The sequence below is a fragment of the Rhinolophus hipposideros genome (assembly GCF_964194185.1).
Source record: "Rhinolophus hipposideros genome assembly, chromosome: 11".
In the NCBI taxonomy this organism is placed as follows: domain Eukaryota; kingdom Metazoa; phylum Chordata; class Mammalia; order Chiroptera; family Rhinolophidae; genus Rhinolophus; species Rhinolophus hipposideros.
The window spans coordinates 75,174,298-75,190,742 of record NC_138057.1 but is presented as its reverse complement, the minus strand read 5'-3'; the positions used below and the strand labels follow the sequence as shown (position 1 = coordinate 75,190,742).

Genomic DNA, 16,445 nt, shown 5'->3' with positions numbered 1-16,445 from the left:
TACACTGAGCAGAGACAGGGTGAATCGTGTGGATTTCAGTGTTAGAGGCCTTTATCCCTGGGGTGCTGACACCAATTAAGCCATTTCAAGAAGAAATGAGAACAGGCCCAACCCTTCCATGTAACAAGAGCTTGCACCTAGCTTTGGCAGGTTGCCATTTTCTCTGGCTTCACACTACAGAAATACTCTTCTCCACATCCTTTTGAATGATTCAGGCTGTTTACATGTAATCGGTAACAATATCTTTTTGTTCATTTCTTCACATTCCAATTTAGTGCCCAACATAACCTAACACAGAAGACTTGGATAATCTAGATGGTAATCTAGAAAGATGAATGCTATTATTTACAGAATCATTAAATTCAGGTTAGGCAATAAAAACACATAGTCCCTTTAATCATGTGACAAATTTTTTAAAGGCATTTTTAACAAAAATTGGAGAAAATGTGAAAGCTACTGCTTTTCTCAAACTGGGTTAATTGAAGATAAAACATTTTATTCCATTAGCTCAATTTTAGCATTGCATTTGCTGAGAGAATTCATATACACAGGAATATAAACCAGATACTTCTAGTATTAATGGGAAAGTTTGTATATCCAGTTTAAAGAAGCTTATTATCAACACTGTATTGACATTTGCTTTCTTTGGGAGTCTTTGGTCAGGCATCAAAAGCTATGCTTTGTAAAAAGGTTACCTCCAAGTCAAAAAAAAAAAAAATCTGCTCAAGTAAGTTTAATTAATATCATTTTTGCATCACTAAATACAGAGATCCATCAAACTCTTTCACAATATTGTTGATTTTTTTGACCGCTTTAGATCTAATCATTCTCCCTGTTTTAGACATTTACATCTGCTTTTAAGTTTTTATGGTTGCCTGTTGGCAGGCAGCAAAGTGGAGCTGTCGATGCTACTGCAGAATAATGCAAGGTTTGTTATGAATTAAATATTAGAAACCTTAACACAGCGGCCAATAAGAATTATTTGCCTTATTAAAGCAGCAGAAGACGCTGATTAAATTTTCATTGCATTGCAGTCTTTTTCCCATTTCTGCTTTCAATTCATCATTCTAATGTATGAAAGGCTCGCCGAATAATGGCAGGGGGACTTAATTTCTGGAATGCAAATATAGCAAAGAAAATACCATAAATACCCTCCCAGAAAACATTAAACAGTCAGTTCTAATTAAGTGAATACTAACTAAGTAAATATTCTCTTAAAGGGAAAAAAAAATAATTCAAACGTCAAGAATTTGAGAAAGAAAGCACAATTACCTATTTTACAAATAGATACAGATAGATATACATTGTGGGTGGACTGTATTTTTTTTTTTTTTTGAAACTGCACTTCTTGCAATCAATTAACGCCTTCATGGGCTTCGAGCATTCTAAAGAAAAGGAATAGTTATAGTTGTACTCAGCTTTGCATAGTTTCTAAAAATTTAATAATTTTTACAAGAAAAAATGACAAGGGTAATAAAACAATGTGCGTAGTCACGCTCAGCCAGAATGGCAACTAGCATATCTGAATTCCTACATTATGTTTTAAATTTACAACATTTACTGTTGCAAACATATTTAGGAAATAAACTGCCCCTGCAAAAATATTGTAATCGTATGTCCTATGCTGAAGGTTGTTCATGTTTCTGCCTTAATGTGAGGAAGAAAATGAACTTCAAGTATCCATTTCCCCTAGAGAAAATCTCTTCCTTGAAACTCTGCAACTAATGAAATGGGGATCTATAAATAGCAGCATCATTACCATGAGAGCCTCTGCTAGGGACCGGTCTCTGCAGCTGACCCTCTTTATACTAATAACTACCAGACTTCAGTCTCATTCCTCTGTAGGGGGATCAATATTGGGACAGTTAAGAATGTGATGGAAATTTAACCTACAGAAATGGTATTTACTTATCAAGTTTCCTAAAAACATGCAGTGCTGCCTACAGTTACTACTATCTTTCTGCTCAGACTTTGCTTGAAAGGTGTTTTTTGGTTGTTTTGGCTTTTAAAAAAAATTTTAACTGAGATGAGTGGGCCTCTGTATCTTTTTCTCTAATGTTATAGAGACGTGCGGCTCATGACAAGACAAAAGCCATAATACACCTGAAATGCTCCCTACTGAATCTCTCTCGATGAACCTCATTAAAATGGTTACTCTACTCCAAATATTATCCATTGAAGCATTACTGTAGTAAACTCTTGCTTGAATTGTTGACTACAGTGATGGATAAAAATCAGTAAGCATTTAATCAGTAAACGTAATGATTTGGAACGATGTTTTACTCTTACTCAAAATACAATATTTTCAAATTCAATAGATCACTCTAAAAAGTTAACCAATATTTAATATCTCCATTGGCTATAAATTACACCATCATAAAGAATGTAGCTAAAGGATCTAGAAAAAAAAGGAACTATTTATTAGATCTCTATAGAATACACTATCGCTATGTATAATTTATTGGCACTGAGATATTTATGTTGCACTTCATTAATGGTAAATATTCAGTTACATTTGCATCTTCTACATATAAAGAGCTCAATTGTTCACTAATTTCATATCTCTTAAAATAAATATGATAAAACGTTCCAGTGGGTGGATGAGTTTAAAGCCTTTTATTCTCAGTGACAAAATTATTGATGACAACATATCATAAATGGCACTTCCTCCATATACACATGTCACAAGAAAATGTAAAATATTGGTACAGCTGCACATGTAGAACATTTACTTTTTAAATGAAAATATAACATTTCAACATTAAACACAATGTGGTTTAATCAAGAGAGTATATGTGAATTCAAAGGTGACATCAAATTTCACACATGCTTAACTTCATATTCGGTGTACTTGTAGGTACTATATGCACAGAAAAACGTAATTAGCCTAATTTAAACACAAAAGGCATGGTTCATTTTGGAACAGATACACATGTGCCATCACGCTCTGTTCACTAATGTTTATGTTTACCAAATTATTGTTATCCAATTAAACCTATGAAATAGACCACACAAATCTAAATACAATTGGTTTTGAAAAAAATGTGTTTAAAAATATACCATAGATAGAAAATCTTATTAGAGGTATACAATATCACAATAATATGCTATGCTGATTATTTTATAAATTCCACAAAGTGAACTTGTTCACTGTATGCAACCCTTATATTGAATTCTTTTCCTCCCCTGTACCTAAAGAAGAGCTAGAACTAAAAAATACAGAGAACAGTATTTTCCTGCAATAAATACATGAAGCACAAAGGAAACGTTTAAGAGTTAAATCATTAAAAAGTAAACAATCATATTTAAAGCCTGAAGAACTGAAATTTACAGGGAATTTGAATCTGCTTTTTTTTTAAGTGAAAAATACGGGGATGGACTTTAAAACAGAAAGTAAACTTCCAGGGTCCTGAAATTCAAGCACAAGATCATTTCTTTTGTGTGGCCCATCTCATCTCAAGGATCCCAATGCAGAATGAAACTGCATGAAACAAACAGTTCGTATAGGTTGGAATGGGAGAGTTGTAGAGTTAAATAAAGCAGATTTGTAAATGGCAGGATACTCGCAGCAACTACGTGGTTCTTGCTCTGAGGCAACTGATGGAGCAGAGCTGCTCAGCGGCACTTGACAACAGCAGTGCTCCCACAATTGTAACCCTCAAATCCAATCAATCGTTGCTCTTTGCATTTCAAGCAGCTCCTGGCTGCCACTGCCTGAAGATAACTATTTTACCACCTCTGTCATGCCTAATTAACAAGTCAGATGTACAATTTAGAAATTTTGCAATTAACCTGCTAAAATATTGCTGGAGGATGCTAATTGTTATGCCAGTTGCCATAAAAGCTCATTTGCATAACTTATGTGTGAAAAACAATTATGAGCCGCGTTCACAGACGCGGTCCACAAACTGCTCCTAGCTACGGATGAGAGGGCCACAAAAACACTTAATTCATTGCCCACAAAATTATGTTCCCCCTTTTCTTAAACAGCATCTGTTTTGTGAAGCTATATTCATAGAAAATCCCCAAATCAACAATTAGAAGCATATGTAAATGTGCGATTACAGTTCTTTTTCTTTCATTGACAACTTCTCCTTTTTTGCTTGCATGAGGAGTAGGGGATGATATGATAAATGCCTCACTGTTCCAATTCCCTTGCACAACAAATAGGAAGTACATTTGGCAGTGCCAGTGAAACTGCCAGCCCACCAGCCAGGAGGAAGCCATTCTCCTCTGCTCTATCTAGTCACTGCAGCACCATCACTAGAGGCCACTTTAACAACAGAGAAGCTAAAGTCAATTGTTTCTTCAGTGAATAGGCTTCTGTTCTCCAGCATATATTTACTGAGGCATTTAGGGCAGATTTTTGCCATTAAACTGAAGTCTGTAAAACATGGTTGTCTACAAATATTTACACTAGTGCTGACCACAGCTCTGCTGCCACTCAGTGTCACTTTGGACCTGACCACATTTTTTTAAGCTCAGATTCTGCCATCTTCTTTGCATCCTCAATTTCCACTCCTTTCTTGGCCCACTGAGATTCCATAGCCACCTCTGGAACAAGGACAGCCTGGATGGATTGCCACTCGTGGGGTCATGGGTAAACTACCTAACCTCTCTCTGTCAGTTTTCTCATCCACAAATTGAGAATTAAAATACCTACCTTGGAGAGTTGCTGCAAGTTTAAGAAATATTATACGTCACCTGCATTATATGAATTTTTCCCCCAAAACTGTGTTTTCAAATTTCCAAGTGGGAATTGGGTTTTTGTTGTTGTTTTTTTAATGCATGTAAAGTACCTAGCACAATGCCTAGCACACAGATGGTGCTCAGTAAATGATAGTTTTTATTGTTGTCATTATTAAATGGAATCTTCTGGAGGGGAGAGCCTTGCCTTTCCTTGCCTATACTAAAGCACAGGAAATTATAATTGCTTAAAGATGAATAGGTTTAGAAATTCTATGGCTTGGCCATCAATTTTAACATTTAAAATCGAAAGGGAAAACTTTATGGGAACAACTTACCCATTTTCTCACATTACAATGGCTGACATCTACTTTTTTTAACTGGAAAAAAGTTTGTATTTATAAAATAATTCACTCACTGAACAGCAGTCAACTAAGTATAAACTTTAAACTCCTAATTTTCAAGTTAAAACAAAGCATACACACTGATTATAGTGTGGTTCTTGAAAACATTATTAGATATCAAGCCAATATTTTGAAATTTAAAAGTGACATAATAATCATGGTAATTAAAAAGTCATAATGATAAGCAGTCAAAAAATAATTGGTTTAATGTTAGAAACTGTAACATTGTTAGACTGATTATACTGAAAGGAATAAATATTTCCTTTATTAACCACAAGTGTCATGAATTTAGGTAAATCAAAATTAGTTCATTAATACATTGACATAATAGCATTTATGTTTATAGAGTCCATCATTTCATTCTCTTCAGGCACTTTTGTTTCTATACCTGATCAGTCAAAAGGTCAAGAATCAAGACGTCAGTAAGTTCCTAAGGATATTCTCAATATCACATCACTGCTCTAACAAGTGGTAAGCAAAGAGAAATTCAGGTAAGTCAAACACCCACATCCCATACACAGTTAAAAGAATTTCCTTCATTTTTTTCCTCTATACTTATTCCAAAAAAGAAATATGACGAGAAAAACTAGAGGGTTCTCACTTATTTGAATAACAAGTGAAAAATCTAAAAATATCTTCACTGTATATTATTACCAACTGTATCACTGGGTTTTATAGTGACAGCCCTGTGCTATAATTTCTGAGAAAACCTCTACATAAAGCTCCATAAACCCAACCATTCCTGTAATGTATCGCCTTATCTACCACACAATCATTTCAAACACAACTTTTCATGTTAGTATAATTTGTTCAAAAATAGTAATAAATATATCCATGAAGCCAGAGAAATCATTGCACAATCTACTGTAACTTGTTCTTACCAGTACTGACAGTTAATCCTAGACACAAGATCCAATGTAAAAGGAAAATAAAACATTCCAATATTACTTGGTTTAATTAAAGATATTCATTATACACATACCTTTTCATGGACCAATACTCCCAATCAACATTATAAATAATCTGAGGCAACTACAGAGTAATGTGTGTGAACAATTATCACAAAACTAAAACATGGATGGCTGTCAGTTGGTGGCAGAGTTCTTGCTTTCATAATAAATATAAAATCAATTTCCTGTTCTAGTTCCTATTCCAAGTTGAAAATGATATATCTGACTATGAATTCCAACTACCTTCATCCTTAGGTTTTTTGGGGGGTTTTTTTGTTTGTTTTTTGGTTTTGTTTTTTCTTAAAGAAGGGGGAGAAAAGAAACTTGTGAGACCACTTAAGTCTATTCTTTCTCATTGGAGAATACTTGGATAGTAGGTTTCTACATAATATGCACATATAAACTTGCCATTTCACTTATGTACATTATATATACATACACATATATAATACATGTATTTTAAAATGCAATGATTTACCCATCTAATGCCACTCAAGTATTTCAGAAGTCCCACCCAATAATTATTTTATAAATTCCTATTTACAAGGCTTATTAGTGTGTCTGAAAGCCTGTAGAAACCTTTTGCCTAAAAAATAATATGCAATTTCAAAAGCTTTTTGTTCCCATTTCAATCAAAAATAACTTCATATGTTTTAAATGAAATTTTGCAAGTAATCAGAGACTAATGAGGATTCATTGATTTAAATAGTTCAGGGATTCTGAGAAGGGAATGAGAATGCAAAGTAACCAAGTATTTCATTTAGAAGATCAGCTAATGTGTGGGTACATGAAGTCCTCCTCACTGAGAAATGTAATCAGGACTTTTGTCTCAGGAGAGACTCTCTTCGCGCGCTGTGTGCACATTCCTAACTCCCATTACCATTAACAGGCACCACACATGCACACCGAGGAGATGCCAGCCTTGGTAGTGTGTATGCATGGCAGCTGTGGTGACTAAATAATCCATATGGCTCTGAAGAGAAGTTATGGTTTGTTGGGTCTAGAGTCAGACAGTGGTGGAATTCAGACACTAGAACCAAGCCTCAAGATGAATGCTTTATCCAAACTCATTCCTATCTAACCACACTGAAGTGTAGTTAGGCCAGGGTTTTGCAATTCTACCTCTAGCAATGGTTTACACAGGTAGAAGTTCCATATTTGAGGAAACCGTAATTTTTTTTACAGGCCGAGTTCTGTTCTCCTCCCGGTCCACCAGTCTTGCATTTCCACACAAAATATATAAAATCACATAGTTGTTTTATAGAGAGAAAAATCAAAGGCCTTGACTCAAAACACAAAAGTCAGCAAAATCAGAATCAAGTATGCAATTCGTCTTCAACGTGAAAATCAAATAATATGGTAATCTTACACAACAGATATATGTTGAAAAATAAATCCCACAGGTTGGGACAGAGCTTAACTATCAATTCTAATTGTTTCAGCTTTTAGGTATTGAAGTCAGTCTCAGTGCTCATTTAGAAGATAGTTTCCTGAAGCCCAATTCAACTTCTTTCTTCTTTTCCTAGTGAAGAAAATATTCTTGTGAAGTTCAGTTTAATGAAGACACTGGTGCACACGCACACTCGGAAGTTTGCACTTCTGAAAAGAGGTTGATAACAGTTCACTAACCGTGTTACTGAAATTAGGCTTTAGGGAAAAAAAGACTAGACAACACAAAATTCTTGGTAAACTTGCATATATAAAAAGCACAATGAAAACTTCATATTCGTATCTCCAATTAGGTCAATTAGTATTCAGAAAAATTCTGTAACATTACGTTTAAATAATCATGGGGGGGGGGGAGAACCACCAATGTTCTAGAAGCTTCTCTAGACCTTTCAATCAATTTTATTTATATGCAAAACCAAGAGAAACTCAAAAAAAAAAAAAAAAAAAAAACAAAGCTCCTCCTGATGCTAAAGCTCTCAATTTACTGACAGGCAAATGGCTTCATGCTGCCACTTAATCTCATTTCTTGCATAATGCCCTCTAATTAGCATATCAAAGTGAATTAATACTTCTAGGGCATTAGCAATGGGGAAATCTGCTCCAGGCTCACAATAGCAGTTAAGAGAGAGCCAAGAAATCCTCAAAAACACCACAAACCACTTTGCATTGCAAAACTGTTCAATTTATTTATCCTCTCTCTCTAAACACTTTTACCGCACACTGTTTTACTACTGTTCACCAAACAAAATGATAATTGCCAAAGTTACCAGCATCTGTAATGCCTGTTTAGAATCTTAATTTAGATTATGTTGCAGATAATTTCTATATGCAACCATTTGTTCTATTATAAATGTTAATATAGAGACAGTGGAAATGTTGACATTCTCAATTAGTTAATTTGAATTTGAAATAAAATTTTATGGGATTTTAAAATTTATGAATTTTTTAATGTAAAAAGCCACCTGCTGGACTCTGATGCCTAAGAAATTTGCTTTGAAAACTGATGTATCCCATAAAGCAAAACAAACAAAAAAATCATTTTGCCATAACATATGTTGAGTCTCCCAAATAATGGTTTAAACATTGTGAGGAATCATCAGCATTAAAAGGATTACAATGTATACCAAGTCCTCATTAATATGATCACACAAAAAGGGTTATTGTTCAAAACAGCTTAACATTTTTAAAGCACTTAAATTGAAGAAAACAAGTACAAAACTTTTTTAACAATCATTTTTATAATTGTTTTTAATTGTTTCCAGTCTTAATCAGTTACTATCTTGTACAGTCAGTCAAAAAAAAAAAGAATGCTATGCCAATTCAACTTAACACATTCTGTCTGTCACACCAATTTTTGGCTAGACACTCAAATTTAGTACCAAAGAGAACTACTGTTACCATCCAAAACTACAAACATATTGTATTTATGGAATATGTCCAGAAAAAGATAATAAAGAAGAGATTCTGATTACTATTCTGCCTACAAAGGGGATAATTAGAATCAAGTGTTAAAGATTAATGAAATTTATTTTCGAGTATGTTCTACATCTGAAGGCATAAAAAGGTTTATGTTTTGTGGCTCATTCAAGCATTACTCACAATTTATTTGTTATATATAACACTACCATCTAGCTGTGATAGCAATTTGTTTGATTAACTTCTATAACTGAAAAATCTGATAGTCAGGTCTGAAAAAAATGACCACTTTACACTACATAGTGATGTAAATTATTTACTCTCTTCATACTTAAAGACTCAAATGGCCTACTGAAGTAGAGCAAACGCTTGAAAAGGTCAACATGGGAGGGGGGTGTGTGCAAGCTTTGTTAGTCAGTTACTACCTAAATCATGCTGATCACACTGATAAATGGCTAAAACACAAGCCTGCTGAGAAAACAAATAAAACATTATTCTCATAGTGTCAATACTGAAAGAATAAATACCTAAAGATGTTCACATGTACACAAATAGAGGAAAGAGTCTAAAAATCCTTATTTAACTTGATGTGTTGGTACTGATGAATTAAGTATTTATTCTGAATAGATACCTCAATGGCATGAGTATAAAAGTGATGACTGATTTAGGGTGTGGTTCGTGAAACGTGGTTTCCATTCTTTATAGCTATACTTCATATAACTTCATCCTAAGCAATGCCAACATAAAGTAGCAAAATTTAAATAATCCAAATTAAGATGTTAAACTTAAACCTGTCTCGGAAGGAGCCTTTAGCAAAAGTTACAAAATAAAATCCAAAAGTACAAGCGAAATTAAAGGAAAAGGATCATAGTATGAAAAATGTACGCAAACATATTTTATGAAAGCCGATGAACCAGTGTGCCTCTTTGGGGCAAGTAAGGGCTTCCTTTGCTACTGCAATATACTTCTGATTTGGAATAAAATTATGTAAATTAATATAATAACATAGTAAGCTCCCAAATAAAATACCAAAACTACACAAATCTATTATAAAATGAAGTCCACTAAAACCGAGGAACAAAGAATTACTTGCATAGATCAAGTGGGTATTCACAAGAAAATTCAGTATTTTTATTGAGGAAAAAAAAGGGTTGGAAGACAGCTCCATATTTTTAAGATAATCATTCTAAAACAGTATGGTAGATTTTTTGCTAGGTTTTCTACAAATATATTGCATGTATTATCTGATGGGAAAGGATGGAAGAGGAAGAGTAAAGAAAGTTAGGAAAACATCATTATTTTACATCCTCCCTCAAAACCTCCTAAAAAAGCTCCAGTAAGTTATACAAACTTACAAAAATAGAAAAAAAATGATAAAAATATTCATAAATTGCATTAAGGAAAATTTTGTAATAAAGAAATATAATTTATAATATTTCCAAGATACACTGTATTTTTTGTTGTTTAATCATTTAATATTTCCAATGTAAATGAACCATGTCTAAAATTGACATGAAATTTGAACTGCTAAAGGTCCATTAAAATATGCTTCAAAATAATTGTAAAAGGGTGGGAGCTTCAGAGAAAACAAGATTGGCCAAATGTTGCTAACTGCTGAAGGTGGGGGATGAGTTCAAGTTTCTCTCTTCACTCTACGTTTTGTATTTGAAGTTGTCCATAAGACATTTTTTAAAACTAGAATATAAGTTCATTAAAACAAAATGAATCGTATATGGAACAGTACATTTGTTTTTAAAACTATGGAACAAATAATGATAATTATATTGGAAATATTGAAAGAGCAACCTAAAAGAATATATGCAATATATTCAATAACATTTAGACTCACATACAACAACTTTCACTTTTCTTGTTAAATTTTCACTTGATGGAATATTTGGTTTTTAAAAACTGGGAATTAAAGAATTACAGGGCACTATATTAAGAAAAGTGAACAAATTTTAATATTGAATCATAAATAAAAGGAAACAGACCAGAGAAAAGAAGACTCCAATGAGTCTCTAAACCTTTAGGGTCAGAATTAAATAGAAAGGTGACAGAGCACTACCTTGTCCCTCTGAAAGCTAGTCACACTTATAACAGCAAAGGTAAAAGGTTTAATCATATAAATCGTATTCTAAATGCATATAAAACCTCACAAGCTACATTCTTAATCTATTTTTGATATCTAAAATTCTCATGACTCTTTTTATGGAGGGTTCCTTTAAAAGTAAAGCATTTTAAATAGCCATTTTCTTCTCCTTAAACATAAAAAATACTTCAACCAGCCCAACCAGCCAAGCAGGCCTTTCTCTTCCCCTGCGGACACCTCCTGCAGTAGAGAAGTTCATTAAGTTTTATGATCTTCCCAAGTCAGTCCTGCTTATAAGCCTCACAAAGGCCACAAATCTGGCAAACCATCATGTATGCCATTAGACATTACTAGTAAATGAACGCTATTTAGGGTTTGTGGTGGCAATAAATCAGAGTTTGGTTGGCAGCTATCAACATGGAATATTTTATTTAACCTACCGTTTAAAGAAGGGAAAAGGTTGTGTTGATTTTTCTTTTTAAATACGCAACATTTTTTCACAATATGATTCAGATTATATACTAAACACTGGATTTTCATTAAAATGTTTTTAAATACATTTTTTTTCTCAAAAAGCACCATTTCCCTCATTTGAACTGTCGTAATTAAGGAATTTAGAAAATACTTCAACAATCAATATTAAGGTGGCCAAAAAGATGTGAGGGAATGCACCAAAAGAAGTATGTACATGAGCTCTCATAGCATCAGGTTTATTTAATAAAATAGGTGATAAAAATATGGCTAAAAAAAAAATCAAGAGAAAAAAATCTTAACATAATTTTCTCACTGGTTGCTTACTTAGTTTAAAATGCACAAATGTCTTAATTATAAAGCCTATAAGCTTTCATTTGCTTTCAAAATGCATAAATATCACAATTTAACAATGACCGACATTTCTGCCCCAAAATAATTGTATGATGAATTTTACAAAAGAATACATTTTCAAGAAAAAGCAAGCATCCCATAGTAAAAGTATACTTTCCCTACCTCTGAACAAGAAAATAATTGCGGTAGATTAACCCATTTATCTGTCAGAAGGGAAAAACACCTTTTCATATCTGGTAGTAGGGGAAAAAAAATGTTTTCCAAACTAAATCCTTCATGTACATCAGAACTGGCAGTGCTCACTGCCCGATCAGATACCTCAAAATCGACTGGAAGACCTACAAATACATGGAATTTTTCTAAAGTGATTTTGCCGTATTTTAGAAGAAGTACAACTGAAATGACATTATCCATTGAAGTGACAATCCCCACCCCCTCCCCACTAGTCAACCCTCTACCCCACCATTATGCAGAATAGAGTCATCACATAATGTTCTAGGTTTCTATTATGAATGACTAGGTAAACTTTCTCCAGAATACAGAGAATGAATGTTTGGATACTATATTATTAGATTAAATAAAATGGCCTAAAGCATTATACGATATACATATATTCGACAATGCTTAGTTTACAAGTTCATGATGTTTCCAAAGCATGACTGTGGGAACAGATTGGGGGGAGGGGGGCTGGAATTTGCTGCCCTGCTTTCTTTGCTTTGCTAACACTAATGTCTACACAGCTGTTTTATTTCAAATCAAGGATTCTGAGTCCAACGTCCCTGTCTCCTTCTAAGACTAGTCCCTGTCTCCTTCTAAGACTAGTTTTGGAGGGCGAGGTGGAGATATGGGTAGTAGGGGAGAAAGGAGGGGAGAGAAAGAGCTTCACCCCCATCAATCATTCGGTACTTAAATCCCATCCCTCTCTAGCTTAGAGAGGCTGGCAGGAAGATGCCTCTGCCCAGACAGCCGCCTTTACTCTTTGTCGGCTGTTGGCTTTTTACAAAAGAGATAACGTGCAAACTTGGATCTGCTGGCCAAAGCACAAAAAGGGGATCTAATTTACAAGTTATCACTAAACGCCTCAGAAACAAATTTCAAAACACAAAAATTTCCTTTGTCAGCTACCTTTTGCTTCTTAACTAGCAAGAGCCCTACCAAAGCTCTCTGCCAGTAATCCCCAGACTCAAAAAGACTTGTTTCTTTTTCGAAACTCACCTTTGACATGAGGTTGACTACACTTTCCTTTCAGAATGATCTAACTAAGTCTTGTGCAAATAAGCAACTAGAGGACTTATGCTTCCTAATTGAATTCTGCCTGCTGCTAAATGTCTAAACAAGAAAAGCAGTTTGCTGGGTTTGATTCTCAAGCTGGCTAGGCCCAAACTTTAAAAAGGCAAAAAAAATAAATACAAATCATGAGAAGGGGGTGGGGGGAAGAATATCAATGCCCTCTCCCTAGTAATATAATGCCGTATAAAGTGGAATCAATCTTAATATTCACAACATAGTCAATACCCCAGTGCTTAGCTGTCAGCAGAAACTGAAGTGGAGCCTTGATAGCAAGAAAATCCTTGGACATTACGCAATATAATTTACTAAGAATTACGCACTTTCAGGTTTCTAAACTAAGAATCTTTAAAATTTAATGCTTAATGTTTTATTTTATAGTCAGATAAAAATTATCTACCGTTTTAAATCACAATGCTTTCTAAAGGTAGCTAAAAATCAACAGAGTAAAAGTTAGTAATCTAAAATGCCTGTGGCTTACAAAATATAAAATGCATCTTAAAAAGAATCACTCACCATTAGGAAACCACGCATACTATATGAATGAAAAGCAGAAAAAGTACTCTTTAACGCTTTCAGTATTTGCTGTTAATTATGTTTTTAGCATGTATTTTAACAGCAATAACCCATCATCTTTTCTTGATTACTTTTAGGATCAAAATATCATTGCAGAGTAAAAAATGTGTTTAAAAGAAAGGTAACTCTCCTACCAACTAACAATTATATGCAGTGCGCTATTATTTGTACACTCAATTTAAACACAATCACAGTTAACCTCTTAAACAGTGTCACTTAAATACTATTACATCCTGGACTTTTAACTTTCTTTTCTTTGCCTCAACTTAAAAAATGGCAACTTTATAATACTGTATAGCCCACACACACCAAAAAAATCAACAGTAAAGCTTGTTTAATGTACTTGTTTGCCACATACAGGGCAGATAACACCAACTACTAACTAAAACATCTAGATTAAGTCTCTAATCCCACCTGAGTCACTACTGTCACCTCAACACTAAAATATTTTCAATTTTAAAAAGTCTAACAAGAAAATTAAATTGAAATGAATTGCCGGAAATCTATCTAATGTGTACTTGTAGTTTTCATTCCAGCACTTCTGCAGAAGCTGTCCTCTCATAAATTCACTGCCTTGAATACTTCAAAAATTGTTTAACCTGCATCTATGAACCTTTTCTCCTTTATAAAATATATTAACCATATTTACAATGTAATGACTTCAAGCATAAAATTTACTGAAAGTATTAATAGATGTGATACATTGCATATACCTAAATGCTTCATTACCCTTCCTCGATTCTTAAAAGTAATCTTCCCAACTACAACATTAATTCACACATGCCACTGGAGTCTGTTCAATCGCATCTATTCTTCTATCTGTGGAGCTGACGCTTAAGGCTGTCCAACTAAAAGTTCGGGCGATGCTTCTCCCGGGGACTCGGTCCCCGGCATTCAGTCTCCCGTTGCTCCTTTTAAAAACTGACAGACAAACAAGGCGAAAGGAGCGGGAGAGGGCGGCCGGTGCTCCGGGCCCCCTCCCCGCCTGCAGCCAGGGGTGGCCGCCTGGGGACAGCGACCCAGCCCCGTCCGCATCTACACTTCATTTTACACCGGGAGCGGAATTGAGAAATCGACTCCAGATTTATTGCAGTTTTTTTCCTCAAGATCAGGAGGTGGGAAGGAGAGAATGATCAAAGATGGCGGTGCCCAAAAGCAGCAGCTCTCAACTGGAGAGTCGAAGGAGTAGCTCCGACCCCACCTCGGGAGTCCGCAGGCCCACCGCGGGGCGCCGCGTCTTACCTGTTTTCTCTTTGATCTCACACAGGACGCTGAAGAGCGCGGGTTTCATTCTGTGACAGTTCAGGGCATGTTTCCTAAAAAACAAACAGCACAACACAAAGGTATTAGCATCACCTATGGAATAATATGGCGCCTTCCTTTAAGTTAGACCTAAGCTTTCATTCCGGCCCCGGTGCGGGAAGGCTCTTTCGCACCCCGGCAAACCCGCAGAAACTCAAGTTGACTAGTGAGCGACCGCCGGGCAGCTCCGGCGGCTCCCGCTCCAGCCCGCACCGAGCGCGACCCATCTGCCCCGCAGGCGGCAGCCTCGGCGACCGCAGGGCGCGAACCCGCGCGGGGAACCTCGACCCCGGGGCGGGCGGCGACGACCCGCGGGCGGGGATGACGCGGAGGGGCGTCCGCGTCCGACCTCCGCAGGGGGAGCCGCGCGGCGCGGGCAGCGGGCGGTGACAGCCGGCAAAGTTTGCACGGCCGCCCTCCCCTCCCCACGAACTTGGCCGCCCGCGCTCGGCCCCCCCAGGGCCCGCCCGGCGCCCCGCGCGGAGCTGGGGCGGCCACCCGCACCGCGGAGTCGTCGGGCGGCCCAGGGGAGCCCCGCGCCCGGCCTCCCGGCCCGAGCAGAAAGTTGCACTTCCCTCCGGGGCGGCCCGCGGCCCTCTCCGGGCGGCTGCACGGGGGTCCGGGCGGGAGGTTTGAACCGGCGCGAGGGGCCGGGCTGCCGAGGGGCCAGACCGCCGCGGGGAGAAAGGCACCAAACCCGCGCGGCGCCAAGTCCGTCCCGGGCCCCGAGAGCAACTTTGCCGACTCCCGCCCGTGACGAGGGGCGCGGGCAAGTCCCCGCGAGGCCCGGGCCGGCGGCCGGTTTTCGGAGAAAGTTCCCCGCCCGAGGCTGAGGCCGCTGCCCCGGGCGCCACCCGCGGCTCGGACCCGGCCGCCGACCCGGCTCCCTCGCACACACAAAAGATGCTTAATGAGACGACACCAACTTTGCTTGCGCCTCGTCCAAGCTCTGGTCGGTGATGGTCATGATCTGGTGGAGGATGTCGCCGATGTCCTGCTTCCTGCCGTCGCCGTCCGCCCCTTCGTGGCCGTGCGGGGGAGGCGGCAGGGCCATGCCCCCCTGCACCGAGTGGCCGGCCAGGTTCACCCCGGCCAGAGTCTGCAGCATCCTGGATTGATCGTCCATCCCGCCGCGCGCGGGCGGGAGCGGGCGGCGGCGGCGGCCGAGGCGAAGGCTGAGGCGGCGGCGGCGGCGGCGGCGGCGATGAGGGAGGAGAAGAAAGAGGGGGAGGGGGAGGGGGAGGCGGCCGCGCGCTCCCCGCCCGCGCGGGGAGGGGGCGGCCCGGCCGGCGGGGCCCGCGGCTGAGGCGGTGCGGACCGGCGCCCGGCTTCGGCTTCCGCCGCCGCCGCCGAGGCTGAGGACAAGCGGCGGACGGAAGCGCCGGGCTCCGCGGCGGAGGCGGAGGCAGCGGCGCCCGCTGCCCTCACGCGGCCGCCGCGCCGCCTCCTCGCCGCCGC

General features: G+C 38.2%; 1 protein-coding gene across 3 annotated transcripts in view; it reads right to left on the bottom strand.

Moving 5' to 3' along the window:
* PBX3 (PBX homeobox 3) overlaps positions 1-16,184 on the bottom strand; it is a 194,365-nt gene extending 178,181 nt beyond the window's left edge. The window contains exons 1-2 of one of the 3 annotated variants that reach the window (XM_081066186.1): positions 15,914-16,184; positions 14,928-15,001 (exon numbers count right to left, since the gene is read on the bottom strand). In XM_081066186.1, coding sequence (XP_080922312.1) covers positions 14,928-15,001; positions 15,914-16,113 — 274 coding nt within the window. In that variant the 5' untranslated portion in view covers positions 16,114-16,184. Of the gene's footprint in view, positions 1-14,927; positions 15,002-15,121; positions 15,427-15,913 lie in introns of those variants that run through there. The other 2 variants (XM_081066188.1, XM_081066187.1) reach the window with 2 other exon arrangements.
* Positions 16,185-16,445: the final 261 nt, after the last annotated feature.